The sequence below is a fragment of the Uloborus diversus genome, chromosome 6 (genome assembly GCF_026930045.1).
Source record: "Uloborus diversus isolate 005 chromosome 6, Udiv.v.3.1, whole genome shotgun sequence".
In the NCBI taxonomy this organism is placed as follows: Eukaryota; Metazoa; Arthropoda; class Arachnida; order Araneae; family Uloboridae; genus Uloborus; species Uloborus diversus.
Window position 1 is genome coordinate 147,534,466 of NC_072736.1, and position 16,986 is coordinate 147,551,451.

General features: G+C 33.2%; 1 protein-coding gene across 1 annotated transcript in view; it reads left to right on the top strand.

Annotated features, from left to right (window-relative positions):
- LOC129223845 (structural maintenance of chromosomes protein 3-like) overlaps positions 1 to 16,986 on the top strand; it is an 86,351-nt gene that overhangs the window by 15,505 nt on the left and 53,860 nt on the right. The window contains exons 7-12 of the mRNA XM_054858208.1: positions 18 to 250; positions 10,326 to 10,386; positions 12,010 to 12,090; positions 13,284 to 13,570; positions 14,927 to 15,071; positions 15,165 to 15,233. Of these exons, the coding sequence (XP_054714183.1) occupies positions 18 to 250; positions 10,326 to 10,386; positions 12,010 to 12,090; positions 13,284 to 13,570; positions 14,927 to 15,071; positions 15,165 to 15,233 (876 nt within the window). The remainder of the gene's footprint in view (positions 1 to 17; positions 251 to 10,325; positions 10,387 to 12,009; positions 12,091 to 13,283; positions 13,571 to 14,926; positions 15,072 to 15,164; positions 15,234 to 16,986) is intronic.

The following is a 16,986-nucleotide window of genomic DNA, read 5'->3' on the forward strand; positions in this document are numbered from 1 at the left end:
TTTGTTATTTTACTTAGATCAATCAAATGGCAACAGCCCCAGATTCGCAGCGCTTGAAATTGCTTCGAGAAGTTGCTGGAACAAGAGTTTATGATGAAAGAAGAGAAGAAAGTAAAAACATTCTGAAAGAAACTGTTGGCAGAACAGAAAAAATTGACGATCTTCTGAAATACATTGAAGACAGATTAAAAACACTAGAGGAAGAAAAAGAAGAACTAAAAGAATATCAAAAATGGGATAAGATGAGAAGGTATCTTGTGTTTTCTCATTGATTTTTTATGATTTTTTAAAATTTTATTTTGTTAACATGTTTGCTATTTTGTTTATTAAAATTAAATAATTACCTTTTTTTACTAGCTGATTTTTGGGAGAAATATTTACTCCATAAATATTTCAGCTTGAAATTTGACTTTCAAGTTCTTGTAAATGATGTCTCATTTATCAAAAACTGAACAATTTTGTTTTGAAATAAACTTGAATGAACCGATTCATTTCTTGACACTTTGTTCCATCCCTTTGGAATAATAACAGTATGTAAAATCTGGGTGCATGAATTTTAAGCTTTGATATTGTTTTAAATCTTTGACATGTATGAAATGAAAGAATAAGGGTTTTTGAACTTAGGAGAAAATTTTGCAAAGAATAATGAAAAACTTGAATACCTTCAGTGGGAACTTTTTCAATTTAAAATCTTGCTATGCCTTTTGTGTTTCGTGTTTTCTTTTTTCAAATTTGAAAACTCAAAGTTATAGTTTAAAAAATTCAAAATCTTAGCAAAACATGTTAATGTATGAAAATATATTATTTTTAAATGAAGTAAAATTCCGTTTTGTGTTACAACAAACTCCAAGGAATCGCAAATTTTATTCCTTGTAACAGAATTCTAACAATGTTGTGGAAATGAAATTAGGACTGAATATTTATTTCATTGAAACAGGTATTTCGTGGTATTGGTATTCATTGTGACGGGATTTCGTTGTATTTAATTTAAGAATATCTGACCTTGTTGTCAGGAGTCTGTCCAGGATTTTTCACAGGGTCTGTTTGTGAACTCCTTGTCACTTTTTTCTTTTTCTGCGCTGTATTATATTGCAGTTCGTTTGAAATTATTACATTCTGGAGTTCATTTTGTTTATTTAAACTTTTATTAATGAATGTCTTGGTTATTTATATCATTTATAATACAATATGTACAACGTTTTTACCATTACCAATCATCACCAAGCCCAGAGCCTGGCTATCAGACCACCGGTCTCTTTCCACTTCCAGCGTCGAATGTCTTATCTTTTTCCCACGGCTAGCCGGTTCTTTGGCATTTCCGGCCTGACCATGTGTGGGACACCTGTCCCATCTGCAGTTAATTAAAGCACGTGCTGCCCTGGTCATCCACGGGCTGACATCCTCCCTCCGGTTTGAAATGCTATGAAGCATTGCATTGCAAACCCATAAAGTTCACATTTCCAGGTATTTTCAAACACCACATGGTAGCCTTTCCATTCCCAGCAAATGTACATATATCAACCAAGAGCTCTGAGAATATAAATTAATTTTTGATGTGTATTTTGGTTTGTGTACCCACATACGAAATTATACCTCATACCAACATCTTTTGACACATAAATATACATTTACTTTATCAACCAAATTAAACAATTAATTCATTCCACATTTAAAATTTCAAACCATGATTCAAATAACTTTAAATTTCTGAGTATTAGCAACAAATACAAATTTCCAATCAAATCATAACACATTTTTTTCATATACATAATATCTTACACATAAACATAATTAATCATACACATAAAGTTCAGAAATTCCTTATGCCTTTCCCTCCTCTTCATACAACCGAGATAATGCATCAGCATCCCCATTCTTCTTGCCTTCTTTGTGTTTTATTCGAACATCAAAGCGGGTTAAAGCTAATGCCCATCTCTGCAATCTCGCGTTTTTCGGGATTCCCTCCATCAAGAATTTTAAAGGGTTATGATCGCTGTAGAGAGTTATTTCCTTCCCGAATGTCCACTCTTCGAACTTTCCCAGAGCCCAAATCACCGCATAGGCCTCCCTTTCGATAGTACTCCATTTTGCCTGAGATGGTGTTAATTTCTGGCTAATGAAGGTGATTGGCCTTTCCTTTCCCTCTTTATCTCTTTGCACCAGACACGCACCAATCCCTACCAATGAGGCATCTGTATGGATTTCAAATGGTTGAGACATGTCTGGTGTGCTCAGTATGACTTTACTGCAAAGGAATTCTTTTAATGTATCGAACGCTTTTTCGGCATTCCTGTCTAATGTTATCTCATTTGGGATGCTTTTTCTTGTCAAATCAGTGAGGGGCTTCGCAATCTCTGCGTATTTAGGAACGTATTCTCTATAGTAGTTGAACAGACCTAAGACCGAACGAAGAGCTCTCTTCGTCTTAGGTACCTTAATTTTCCTTATTACCATCAATTTTTCTGGGTCAGGACAATGTTCTCCTGATCCCACTATGTGCCCTAAATACTTTACTTTCGGTTTTGCGAAGGTACATTTCTTTAAATTCGCCGATAGCCTTAACTCCTTTAAGGTTTTAAGTACCGCCTTTATGTGCTCCAGATGACTCCCCCAATCATTCGAAAAAATGACAATGTCATCAATAAAACTTTCTGCATATTCACTATGCGGTCTCAACGCTATGTTCATGGCTTTCTGGAACGTAGCTGCTGATCCCGATAATCCGAACGGCATCACTTTCCATTGGTATTGCCCCTTAGGTGACACAAAACTTGTCAACTCCCTACAATCCTCTTGTAGTGGAATCTCCCAATATCCTTTTAACAGATCCAACGTAGTTAAAAATTTTGCTGCCCCTGCTCTAAACCTTAAATTTTCTGAATTTTGCATTGGAAATGGTACTACCTGTGTATCAGCATTCAACGCTCGATAATCACAACATAAACGAATCGTGCCATCCTTTTTCGCAACACACACAATTGGATATGCAATTTCCCCTGATGAAGGTTCAATTAAATCTTTTTCTAATAACTCCGCTATTTGTTTTTCCACTTTAGCTTTCAAAGACTCTGGTACTTTATATATATAAGGCTGCTTTCTTTGTGCCCCCGGCTTCAACTTAATGGAGTGGGCTCCCACGTTTGCCCTTTTGATTTGCCCATCAAAAACCTCCTTATATTCCCATATAATTTTTTTCACTTCTTCCTCCCGTTCGGCGGACAGATTTTGATCCCTTAAGATGTCTTTTATTTCATCATATTGAACCTTTTCTTCCCCTTCTATCGGTAGATGCTGCACTTCCCCAAATTCTTCATCTACCTCATAAATTACCCCTATTGTATTTATTGGTTGAACATATTTTCGCAACTTGTTTTGGTGTAAATGTCGCACTGATCCCCCTGGTAACTTTACCAAGTATGAATGTTGTGATTTCTTTTCTACTATCTCCCCTGGTCCTTGCCATTTTGAACAGATTTTATTTGTAGAGTCCGGGATTAATACAATCACCTCATCCCCCACCTGAAATTGTCTCTCTCGTGACCTCAGATTATGATGGTGTGTATACTTCTTTTGTTGTACTTCCGCTTGTTCGCAAGCAAATTCTTTTGCTTTCTCTAATTTCTCCCTTAGTGTAAATAGATACTCCCCGACTGATCGGCCTATTCCTTCAGGCAAGATTATATCTCCCTCCCAACTAGCTTTTAATATTGCCAGTGGTCCTATGGGAAGATGCCCATATACTAACATAAACGGAGGAACTCCAGTCGTAGAATTGGGAACCTCCCGATACGCCCATAACAAAAATGGCAACTGTTTGTCCCAGGACCTCCCATGACTTTTGATTGCATGGTGCAGCATATTTTTCATTGTCGCCACAAATCTCTCTACCAAACCATTGGACTGGGGGTACCCTGGGCAAGAAAACTTTGGGGTTACTCCTAGTTTCTTCGATAATTCCTGAGTTAATTTAGCCTTGAAATTCGATGCATTATCCATTGCAATCATTCGTGGTATCCCGGTTCTCATAAATATGTCTATAAATGCCTCACATGTCGGCTTCGCATGTAAGGATTTTAGAGGTATTGCCTCTGGCCATCTACTGTGTTGATCCATGACACACAATACATATCGATGCCCCCTAGAGGATTTTGGTTCTATTGGTCCAAATATATCAGCGTTTAGGACTTGAAACGGTAACCCAGGGCGTACCACTGCTTCAATTGGAGCCCGGTCATTTACTCGTACTTTACGCCGTAACTGACAATTGTCACAACTTTCACAAAACGCATTAACTTCTTTCGTTAATCCTTCCCACCAAAAAGACAGTTGTATCCTATCGCGGGTTTTCTTTGTCCCTAGATGACCTCCTGTTAAAGTTTCATGTGCCAATTTTAAAATCTCTCTCCTTTTATTGAAAGGAACTACTAATTGTCTAATTTCTTGTCCGGCTACCATCCCCTTGTGATATAAAAGTCCCGATTCTACCAAATATCCATTCTTTGCCTGTTCCGCATCTTTGAAAGCATTGATAAGAGTCTGACATTCCGCTTGCTCCTTTCGAAAATTCTCCGATTGAGAAAACTGTCTTGAATCTAACACCCCTGCTGTTTCTCCTTTTTCCCATTCCAAGTTTCCCAGAGATGTAACGCTCGGGCTTTCTTCTCCGTCATCTCCAAACCCTTTGGTTTCTTCTTTCCTCCCCCCTTCTGACTCGCTGCGGCTTTCTTCGCTTTCCCCCGCTGTTACTTCGCGCAGCTCACGGACCATGGCTACTTGCTCTGCTTCTCCACAATATTTTTCCCATTGTTCATTCACTAGTCTATAAACCTCGGGCGTAATTAACGCAATCTCATTTAAATTTTCTGCTACAGCCACATGCACAGTTACGTAAGGATTTACTGACTCCTCAGCTCCTTTCCACAAACTCACAGGTACTGCCGCCAGTTGCGCTTCTACTTGCGGACCGATTGCCGGTCTAAGAAATATTTTTCCCACCGATTCTAAATATTTATCGGGGATTATTGATCTTCGAAAAACACTAATTTCCGCACCAGTATCTACAAGGGCTCTACATTTATGTCCATCAATAGCAATATCAACTATTGGTCTATCCTTCTCCAATTTACCCTCCTCGATATCTCTGAGCACCAACTCTGAATTATTTATAGGAATACATATCTTATTAATTCCCCTCTCTTCTGGCGTTTTGTGTTGGGTTTTACTTGACGCTTTGAACTTCGGGCAAGCCCGTTTAAAATGTCCTACTTCTTGACACTCATAGCATTGCATTGTATTTTGATCTTTTCTTGTATTTTGTCGTTCAAATCGGTTATTACTTCTACTTTCCCTTCCGCCCTCCTTATATTGATCATAACGAGCGTTCATACGGCTCTGCTGATGGTTTTCTTTATTCCTTTCCATCAGCTCTTTCTCTACCCATTTATTTACCTTTTGATCCCCATATTCGGGCATAGCAGAAATAAAATTATCGATTTCATTAGTCAACTTCTCCAACGGTAACCAGCTTTCTGTTTCCTTTAAGTATATATGTGATTTTATTTGCGGTCCTAAATTATCTTTAATTTTATCCGCTATCAACAGTTGTTTTAGTTCTTCCAAAGTGGTAATTTCCCTAGCCTTTAAATATAAATTTAATGCTGTACTTAGACGATATGAAAATTGAGTATATGATTCTTTCTTTACTTTCACACAATTTTCCCAGTTCTTTTTGTGTTGTAAGGGGGTGATTTGATATCTCTTCAAAATTATCTCTTTGATTTTATGATAATCGCTCAGATTCTCCTCACTTATCCATGTACTCATTCTTATATCGTCATTTAACTTATATACTAATAACTTTCCCCATTGCCCTTCTGGAATCTCATATATTCTAAACGTTCTTTCTACATTTTGAAAATAGAAAGGCCAATCTTCTACTCTCTTCGGTGGTTCTAACGCGTTCCTCATCTTATTCAAATAACTCGTGAACTCATCTGCAACTTGTTCCCTACCTCCCGAAATTTCCTGAGCAGGATTTTTAATTTTTAGTTCTAACATTCTATACTCATGTTCTCTTTGTTTCTCCTCTTTTTCTCTTTGTTTTTCCTCCCTTTCCCTTTCCAACCTCTCTTCCACTATCGTCTCTAGCATATTTTTAATTAATTCTTCCTCGTAGTCTGTGGAATCTATAATTAATTTCCTCAACTGTAGTAAGGTGAGATTTGGAGTTACAACTTCCCCTAACTCTTCTGCTAATGCAATCAAATCTGCTTTCTTCTGTTTTGCTAAAAAGGCCATTGCGAGATTTTACTACAATATCAAAATCCCTTACCCTGGCAATTTTTTAGCTTATCCCTTGAAGCTTTGAAATTTAAATCTCATTCGAAATTTTAACTCCTCACTAACATAACTCATTCACATACAAATGCAATGATAAAAATAACAATTTCCTGTTATAAATCATAGAGAGATATCACTACTCCATATATATCCTTTCCAACCGATAGTGATTCGATTACCGTATTTATACAACAATACAAATACAACTCATAATTCATTCATACTACAGTATTCCTAGAGCAATAGTTATATTTTATCTAAATTACATTATTCACCACTTTGCAATTCAATTCTGTATTTTTCCAACCATGAAATTAATAACCAGTAATTTACTTAGATCTCCGTATTCCAACAACTTCATCTAAATAATATTACTCAAAACTTGCAATTCCTTTACTATATTTTTACACCAATAAAAATATCTTTTCCTGGCAATTACTACTTTTATAGTATTTTTACATCAATAAAGATACTAATTTGTTGTAACTTATTTATCTTTACAGTATTCCTACCCCAATAGTAACACATTGCATAAATACAGTTACTCCTTATTTGCATTTAAATACCTCTTAAATTATTCATTTCCTGCTACTCATACACCATTATCATTATATAAATAACTTAATTCACTCATTAAATATGCACTTAATTCTTTTCACGAGTATTTCTCCCTGTACCCTTTTACCAATAACAACAACTCAGAGCTCTTAGAACCAACAGTATGTTTGGGAATAGAAAGCTTACCATTTCTGATATTTTTCTTCCGGCAAAGAACATCAGCATCCACGATATCGTTCACTTCCTTTCCAATCACAGGGCTTGATCACTTTTCTTGCACGTCTAGCTCCAATGTTGCTATCACTTGGCTATACACCTCCTGGCTCCATTCCCAGTTCGCTGAAGATTCCCTTGAATCATAATTCTGGTTCACCGGACTCCGCTTATTCAGCTAATCCCCACAGGATCATATAGAAACGTCCTTTTCAATTGATCCGCAGCGGCTTCTTTTTAAACATATCCTGTCGACTGCGCCATTGTGAACTCCTTGTCACTTTTTTCTTTTTCTGCGCTGTATTATTGTGCAGTTCGTTTGAAATTATTACATTCTGGAGTTCATTTTGTTTATTTAAACTTTTATTAATGAATGTCTTGGTTATTTATATCATTTATAATACAATATGTACAACGTTTTTACCATTACCAATCATCACCAAGCCCAGAGCCTGGCTATCAGACCACCGGTCTCTTTCCACTTCCAGCGTCGAATGTCTTATCTTTTTCCCACGGCTAGCCGGTTCTTTGGCATTTCCGGCCTGACCATGTGTGGGACACCTGTCCCATCTGCAGTTAATTAAAGCACGTGCTGCCCTGGTCATCCACGGGCTGACATCCTTGTTTTTTGTGAAAAATAAAATAATTTTGTGAAAAGTGAATTAATTTTGTGAAGAATCAAATAATTTCGCAAAAAAAAATTTTTCTTTTGTTAAATCGAGATTTTAGAATTTAGAGCGTGCACAAATGCATCATTTAAATTTAGAGTAGAGTGTTTTCCTCTTCTATGTTGAGAATATCATTCTGGGATGTTTTTCTAGTATTTGGCGGGTGGGGGGGGGGGCATCGCTCCCTCAAGTAGCAATATTTATCTACCATTCTACATTATGTTAAATTATTCTAGAAATATTTCTGTACAGCATTTAAAATAATTGTAACAAAATAAATAAATGAGTAAAATTCAGACGAGGGTTCAGCATTTAACTTTTTTACCCAAGACACTCTTAAAAAGCACAGAATTCCATTTCAAACTTATAAATTCCGTGATTTTAATAATAATACAAAGAGATAAATACAAAGAGATTTTGTTTACTTCTTAACAAAGCGTATTAAACATCAAAAATTCAAAAAATCGGATTCCCACAGCGGATGCAAAGAGATCGCATTTCTCAAAGTGAAGGCATCAAAGGTATAAAAACGGCTTGTAAAAGAAATATTTTTGATAAAATTATTTTTAAATTGCATTTTAGAGTACTATGATAAACATATCATTAATATCTGTGGACACAGTTGAACAAAAATAAAATTAAGCCATCGATTCAGCATTTTAATTTTTGACTCATAAAGAAAATGGAAATTTGCTTTAAAAACTTGAAATGAGTGTTCTAACAAAAATAGAGACTTTTCATTTATTTGCAATTAATAAAGCGAAGTTAGCTTGAAAAAAGAACAAAATATGATTCTTATATCGGATGTTAAAAGATTGTATTTTTCAAAATGTAGACATCTAAAGAAAAAAAAGGGCAAGTAAAACAGTTTATTTAAAGTTAATCATCCTTGTTAGCATCGAAAAATCAAACGCATATAATTTTCTCAAAAAATAACAAAAAAAAAACAGTTAAACATCGCACAGCACCATAAAAATGCAAATATTGACAAACTTTTAAAATGATGAGAGTATTTTCTAATCAAGTCATTATAAAGGTTTAACGCCAGACGCTAAATAGCAAATGGCATGGCGATAATTTTGAAGCTGGTAACTCTATCTGAACGGATCATATTTTTTCCCCACCCTTTGTAGTTCTAAGTTCATTTCGCTGATATATATTATTATTGTTTATTAAATCATCAGCGGGGAGAAAAGAAAAGTGCTTACCAAAGCATTTTCAGAAAAGTTTACAGCAACACTGCTGCTAATTAGCTGTGATAAAACAAACAAAATTATTTAAAACCAAACTTGTTTTCAGCTGTTAATTTCTTTCCAAGAAACAAACAAGCATTATATTTATTTGGCAGTAGCAATTTATCGCTTGCAGGAGCATCACAAGAGTGCTGATTTTTTTTTTCTTTGCAAAATTAGCAGATTTTGTATAGCTGATCCCTCTAATTTGACTTCAAAAAAGGTTTCAAAAGTTATAGGTTTAATATGTGTTATTTTGCTTTCAGATTTGCTCTTTCAAAAAACAATTTGAAAGATCAGTTCTTGTTTATCAGAATTTTGTGAAGGGTCCGTTTTGGTTGATCCTTGATCTGGATTTTGTGAAAGGTCCGTTTTGTTTGATCCAGATTTTGTGAAAGGTCTGTTTTGTTTGATCCGGATTTTGTGAAAGGTTCGTTTTGGTTGATCGGATTTTTGTGAAGGGCCCGTTAACGGACCCAAATATCCTCTGACCAGACCCCTGGTTGTATTCTTCATTTTTTTAAAGATTAAAAGCTTTCTTGAATCTATGCATTCATTCTGTTTGGGATATCACAAGTCAAAAGTAGTGATTAGCTCAATTAGAGGTAGGGTTCGACAAACCCGTATGCCATTATCAAAATAAGAAAAAAAAAGTTTTTTTCGGCCCAACCTTATATATAGTTGTAGTATATTTATATCGTTTAAAGCATTTCAAGCTGAACAGGGAAATTTTCTTAAAAGGTTTAAATTTTTATTATTATTTCTTTATACATTTTTTTTTTCAGAAGGAAAAAAATGCATTAAGATTTTTTTTCTTTATACATTAAGTGAGGAAGTATAAAGATAATATATAAAAATGCATTAAGTTTTTTTTTCTTTATACATTAATTGAAGAAGTATAAAGATTTCCTCAATTATTTTCAATAATTCAGGGTTTTGAAGAAATGTTTTTGAAATAATTTTAACATTCAAGGTGTAGACCTTTTTTTCTGCTTCAGTTTTTAATTTGACGTATATATACAGTGGCTGTCCTTTATAAGAATCATGTTTGTTCTAAACAGTTTTGATTCCTTAAAGCAGCTGATTCAATAAAGCATCTAATTCAGTAAAGCTGGATTTTATTCTGTTTGATTCATTCAAGTGGTTCATTCAATTAACCACTGATTCAATTAATCGGCATCCACTGTATATCTGTATTTTTTTTTTGGCGATTAAGACTTTAGTTTTTGTTAATCCCTGATTAGAAGCATGATTTGTTTTTTCGGACTAATGTCCAGTTTGTTGAAAATATTTTATAAAATATTTCTCTCTCTAGATCTTTGGAATATACAATTTATGATCATGAGCTGAAAGATGCCCGAAAGAAGTTAGATGAGGTAAGTCTGTACCAAGTTATCTATTGTTATCAAATATATTTTTTTTCCAAGAATAATATTTTAGAGGTCAAAATCTGCAAATTGGTTTCATATTTAGGGTTGCCACTAAGTCAAGCAACATAGTTAATTTTAGGAAAAAGCGAGTCCTCTATGAATTAAAGTGATGAAATATTTGATTGTCTTAAACATGTGCATCTCATAAGTGAAAAACTTTTCCAAATTCTTTCATTAAGTGTTCAATGCTTGATTTATTAATTTTTTATGGTAATATTTTACTGTATTATCTGTTTAAATTTAAACTGAAACACCTCTATTATACATTATTAAGATTTCATTTGTACAAAGTAAGTTAAAATTTCTGCAGATATTATTGAATAATGTAATGCCACTTGCATAAAAATATGTGAAAGGGTAGTTCAACAGAACCAATCACTACAGTCAAAGGTCTATAGTACTAATCCACAAAACAAAATAAAAAAATCCTCTGAAGTGACCAATAACTGAAGTAAGTCTCAGTATTTAACGGGAATGTTATAAATGTCTCAAGGTTTCATTAAATGATGACCATAGTATTCAACCTTACAGGAAGGATCAGTAAAATGCTGTTAGCACATATTTCTTTCTTTTTTTTATGTAGTAATTAATACACACAAATGAACCATATTATTTATAGAACAAAATGCATATATGCATATACACATGGCTACCGTACCAAGAGATAAAATTATTTTTTAGTACCCAATAAATTATTTTCTCCAGTTAGCATGATTGCAAAACAGGTATTTTTTTACTGGGACCATAGTTATACTAGCACAATTAGGAAAAAGTTGAATGCATTGAAACTTTTTTTTCTCCATTTATCATTCTGTTTTTCTGTGCCATATCAGGGGGATTTTTTTTTTTTTTTTAAACTACTTGTGTGTTTGAAAACACTCATTATTCCACATTTAATTTTCAATATGCGCTTGTCTAGTGCTAACACTAGTCACTCACTCCCCTTTTGCTATTCTACCTTTTTAAAATATGGTTTTATTGAACACATTGTAGGCATGCAGATAAGAACAGATAAGACAGAATCGTAACTTTTGGATTCAAATGTGCAGGAGTTCCTGCGGAGCATGTGGTCATTTTTTATGCCTCCTACATTTCAATTTCAAAATGTTTGACATTCTTTTTGCACCATAAAACCTAAGCCTTTATGCTAAAACATGAGAAAAGGTAGATAAAAATGCAGTGTTGTTCAAAATTATCCGATTGAAAAATGGTGTTCTTACTTGTTTTTAAAAGAGGAAATTCAACAAAAGTGATTGACTATTTAATAATAAATTATGTCTCAGACTGTAGGTTAAGTGTACTATCAAATTGCAACTGAGAAATTTGCGTTTTTCTTATTTCAGCCGTCTTTCTGATAAAACTATCTGCCAAAACACTTTTTACAATATTTTTAATTTGAACCATGTACATTTTCTCCTTCCCTCTCTTTCTCTTTCCTTTTTTTTTTCCAGACAGTGTTTAGAAGTGTATTGCACACATCTTTTTGAATTGATTTTAGTGTTTAAAAATAGTAGTCTTAGTTCAAATTTCTCTATTTATTTTTATCTTGTTGTTTTCACTACATTATAGCTTGACAACAAAAGAGAAACAAACAGTTCAACTACAGAAAAACTGAGGGAAGATGCACAACAGGCAGCTGATCAAATAAAAGTAAGTTATACATATATGTGATATGATTTTAATTTCTCGATTATTTATTCACATTTGTTTACAATAGGATTGGGGCTAAAATTTAGGATTGGATGGCGGGATTCCCACCAAATTATTGAGGTCCCCTTCCTTGGGAATAGTTCAGGTGAAAAAAAGGTTTTTTTTAAAACTGTTTGCATCTCCAATGTGCCATTTATTCTATCAATGTGCCATTCGTAAATTGTCTTTTCCCTTCTTACCTAAACAACATTATAATGCCAATGCACCCTAACGAGGAGATATAAGTATTCAGAAAACTAACTATCGTCACTTTATTGATAAGCTTTTTAAATATGGAAAGTCTTAATTACTCTAACATATGTCAATGTATCTTAGTTAATATGATCAGCGAAATTAGAATCTAATTTAGCAGGAATTAGATGGTAAACATAATCAAAAGTACTCAAAACCAACATTTATTAAGAGATTTGACTACATACAAAATACAGATCAAAACATAACTTAAGCTCAAAGCCAGACCTTTAAAAACAACTACAGAAGCAATCCACTTAACCAACTAATTAGTTAATATTGCGTTAACTTATCCATTCTCAAAGTGCGACCAAAAAACTTGCAACCCATTTGACAGTTTCACTTGTAGATGTTTCACTTGCAGTTTCACTTGTAGACTGTGGCAAGAGACTAGCTGTGATTCCAAAAGGTAAGACAGACATATTGCAACAACCAACCTTTTCAACAGTTAAAGAATTATCTGAGAAAGAGTACTTTCAAGAAAAACATGTAGCTAAATTTTAAAATGAGAAAGGTGCTACTAATACGTAAGCACCTCTTACTCTGCGTAGAGGTATGACCTAATCCTGCTCATAGACGCATGCATAAGCAGCTCAGTTCCAGACCTTCAATGATATCATTGCCGACAAGGCGGTGTGCGCAGTTTACTCATTTGCCCGTTAGTGCTGATCCAATGCAGTTACGTTAGTACTGATCCAATGCAGTTACGTTAGTATTAATCCAATACAGTTATGTTAGTACTAATCTAATACAGTTACGTTAGTGCTGATTCAATACAGTTATATTTTATACAAATTAAATAAATATTTTAAGTCTTTTTCAGTAATTTTTGAGTCTTCAGTTTTTGTTTCACCTAATTACATTTATTATTGTTGTGTAATGATGTCATCAATTATTTCCAGAAATTAAATAAAGACTTAAGAGACATCAAAGGCAAAACCCAGTCCTATCGAGAGGAAAAAGAAGCTTTGAACCATGAACAGCAGTCTCTTTTTAAAGAGAAAACTCGCTTAGAACTGACTATAAAAGATCTTAAAGACGAGGTTGAAGGTGATGACAGTTCCAGAAAAAGAGCAGAAAGAGAATTAGATAAACTGAAAGAAACTATTGAAGTGAAATTAAAACAGTTGGAAGCAATTCGTCCCAAATATGAAGAGGAGAAGAAAAGAGAAGAGGTTGCAACGAGAGAGTAAGCATAACCATTATTACTTTTCGATATTTTTTGTTATTCTTACACAGTAGGAAGGGATGCAGCAGAACAGCGTCTTCCAATTTTTCACTTTATTGTAAATAAGATTGTTTAGGTTTTCCTGGGGAAGTTAAAAAAAGTTCTAAAATAAGCGATTCATTTGTAATGTTTTAGGGAAAATTGATGTTGTCAAAAGCTAATCTATGCAAACAGAAATGCTACTGCTCCATCCATAGCCGCCATTATGAATTTTTTGTTCGCTAATGAAAATGAGCAATAAGAACTGGAGGCTAGGCCCGTCTCTTCTTTCAATATTGCATTGAAGAGCTTAAAATCAGAGAAAGGCTTCTCTCTCTTATAAATACCAGGGGAAAAACTTGCAAAGTATTTCAATCCTGGAAGATGGTGCATTTACTTTGAAATAAATAACTAAAAAACAATCCACTGTTAAGGACTATTTTCAACCTAAACGTCCAGATTCTTAAATAAATGTGTTAAAAAGATCTAAAATGGTGTGAATACTAATGCTCTTTTCCTAAAATGTTGATTATTATACCTTTTGAAAAAGTCATCTTTACTATCTTAAGTTTTTTTTCTGTTTGATTTTTGCTTTCTTTTCTTGTATTTTACTTTTTTTTTAACCCAGCTCTTTGAGAAACGTAAAATTGAGGTTTCACTGTAGTATGTAGCTACTAAAGTTTTACTATTGCCAAAGATTTTCGATTTTCAGATTTTAATACAACAAATATTTTAGCTACAATATTAAAGAATATGCTTTAAAATATTTATAAAGCACCTCCAATTAAACAAAACCTCATATTTTCAAGTCGACTGTATTAGTAAATTTGGTTACTGTTTAAAAAATGATAATAAATTAAATCTTTCAATTAATTTGTGTAAATTTAATTTTTTAGTGGTAAACTACAACTTTTATGTAACAAGATTAGAATCATATGATTAAGTTTTGTACATTATTTAATTCATATTTGAATGTTCATTTAATAAATTGTGCTTTAACTTATATTTTAATATTTATAAAATGTGTTATTCATGTATATTTTATTCTGTTTTTGATGTTTGTATGCAAAATACAAATTTACAAAAGTTTTGAATGGGATGGTAAATCCTTGTCACTCTGCTTTTAACTGATACATTAAGTTCTACCTAATTTTTTCTTACTGTTGCACAAATACTTAGAATAAACGGAATAAAGTCATGAAACTTTAGTTAATGCTTTCATGTTTAATATTTTTTCTTTGAAGAAATTTATGAACTTTTAAGGAAAAAAAATCTTTTTTAGAAAGTATTTTAACAGTTCCTTAAAGTTATTTGTATTATTTTGTAATATTTTTTTAGGCTAAGTTTAAAGGAACAAAAAAGAACAGAACTTTATGCAAAGCAGGGGCGAGGAAGCCAATTTACTTCTAAAGCTGAGAGAGATAAATGGATTCAGAAGGAATTGAAGTCTCTTCAGAAAGCTATAAGAGACAAAAAAGATCAGGTAAATTTATGCACTTCTGATTATTTTCCATAGTGTATTCCTATACTTATTTATTCGTTTCCTTTATTTATTAGTTTCATTCTATGCTTTCAGATTGAACGCCTCCAAGAAGATTTTACTAAAGATGTAGAGAAAAAGAAAACGTTAGATGCTAAAATAGAGGTAAAATCGATTGTAGTTTCATAAAAGCTAAAAGAAATTTTAGATATTGTTAGATATTCTATAACTTGAAAGCTTAATATTATCAGATCATTTTAGCTTCTGAAATTCAAATGCTACTTTTTCCACCCTGGATATAACTCATAAAATTTAATGTTGCAGCCATAGAAATAGCAGTGATCGAACAGTCTATAATGTCAAGGAAAACTCCACGCTATCATAAACCAAAACACCAAATTTTGATGGAATAATTCTCAAACATTGAAAGAATGAAAAATAGCCCAAAGAGCTGTACAAAGAATAGCTTGGATTAATGCTAATGCATAACAAAGTATGCAAAGCTCGTAGAGCATTCATAACAATTTCCAACACATGTAGGTAACTTGTAGTTAGCTGCCATTAAATGAGGAATAAGTCATTGTAAAGACAATATAAAGTTAATTGGACAATTAGCTCATGCATAAATTAAAAACATGAAAAATACTAACCCAATACCTCAATAGATTCGACAAAATTATTCCCCAAACTAAAACTGATTTTAACTTTTCTTTTTACCTTATTTCTATGGATTGTATAATTAGATGTTTCTTTATGGTCATAATCTATTTAACAATTTTCTTCCCACAATCAGACAACCTAAGTGCCAGAATTTACTGATTGGAGATAAAATGTAACATATTTACAGTCAAAGAAGTAACCAAGTCATCTGCAAAGCATGATCAAGGAAATCAAACCGTCGACAAAGCAAGAGCCAAAACTCCTATGCTACAGAACATAGCTGGATGCATAGTGAAAGTTTTTGGTTGTGTGTCATTAATGTTGATGTCGTTTGTTTTGTGCTCCTTAGTCACTTCCATAAGCTCATCTTCGAGTGAGCTCTCAGTATTGTGAGTTTAATAACTTTACTCCTGAAAAGAGCTCAGGAATCAATCTCAAAAAATGTCTCCAGTGGCCCAAGCTTGTTTATTAGTGTGCCAAACTGCATTTTATTGCATGTTATCTGTAATCTCTTGGGTTTGGATTTTGAGAGAAGGTAAAATTTTATCTGTTTACAATTCTACATCAACGTAAAATCAAAACTCATCCACGTAAAATAAAGACTTCAAGCCTTAACCAGGGTAGAATCAAATCCATATAAAATAAACACATTTAAAATGAGGGTCTACTGTATTTTAAAATGCGCTTATCTTTTTACATCATCTTTACAAATTGAAATTAACCAGGCGTTTTAGATGAAATAAATAACTAAAATTTCATTTTTTCCCCCAATAATTAGTCTAAAAATATTGAATATAATCATGTGAGATTTTCTATTGGGCAATTTTTCAAGTGTCATAAAAGTAGGATTAAACATGAAAAAATAAAAAGTTAAGGTCTCTTAGAACTTAATCATGTATTTCAATGTACAGTTTTTTTTTTTCTTTTTTTTAATTAAGAGAGTTCAAAACTCCTCATGCCCCACAAAGTATAACATGAGGCTTACAAAAGTAAGTAAAATAATCACAAAAAGCTAAAAACAAACCATCAACACATTCAAGAATAGCATAAGACACTAAAACAATTACAGTCCAAAACACAAAACAAAATTCCAAAAAACAGCAAGTCTCTCGGAACTTTTCACTAGATCCGAAAGAACAGGAGGCCAACAACAGGACAAACATACTAAACTTTGCCTAAAGGTACTTCTGGCCTCATTATGTAGCGAAGGGTTCAGTAGAAAATACTCGCCATCTCCCTTAGTTTTACCACAATTACT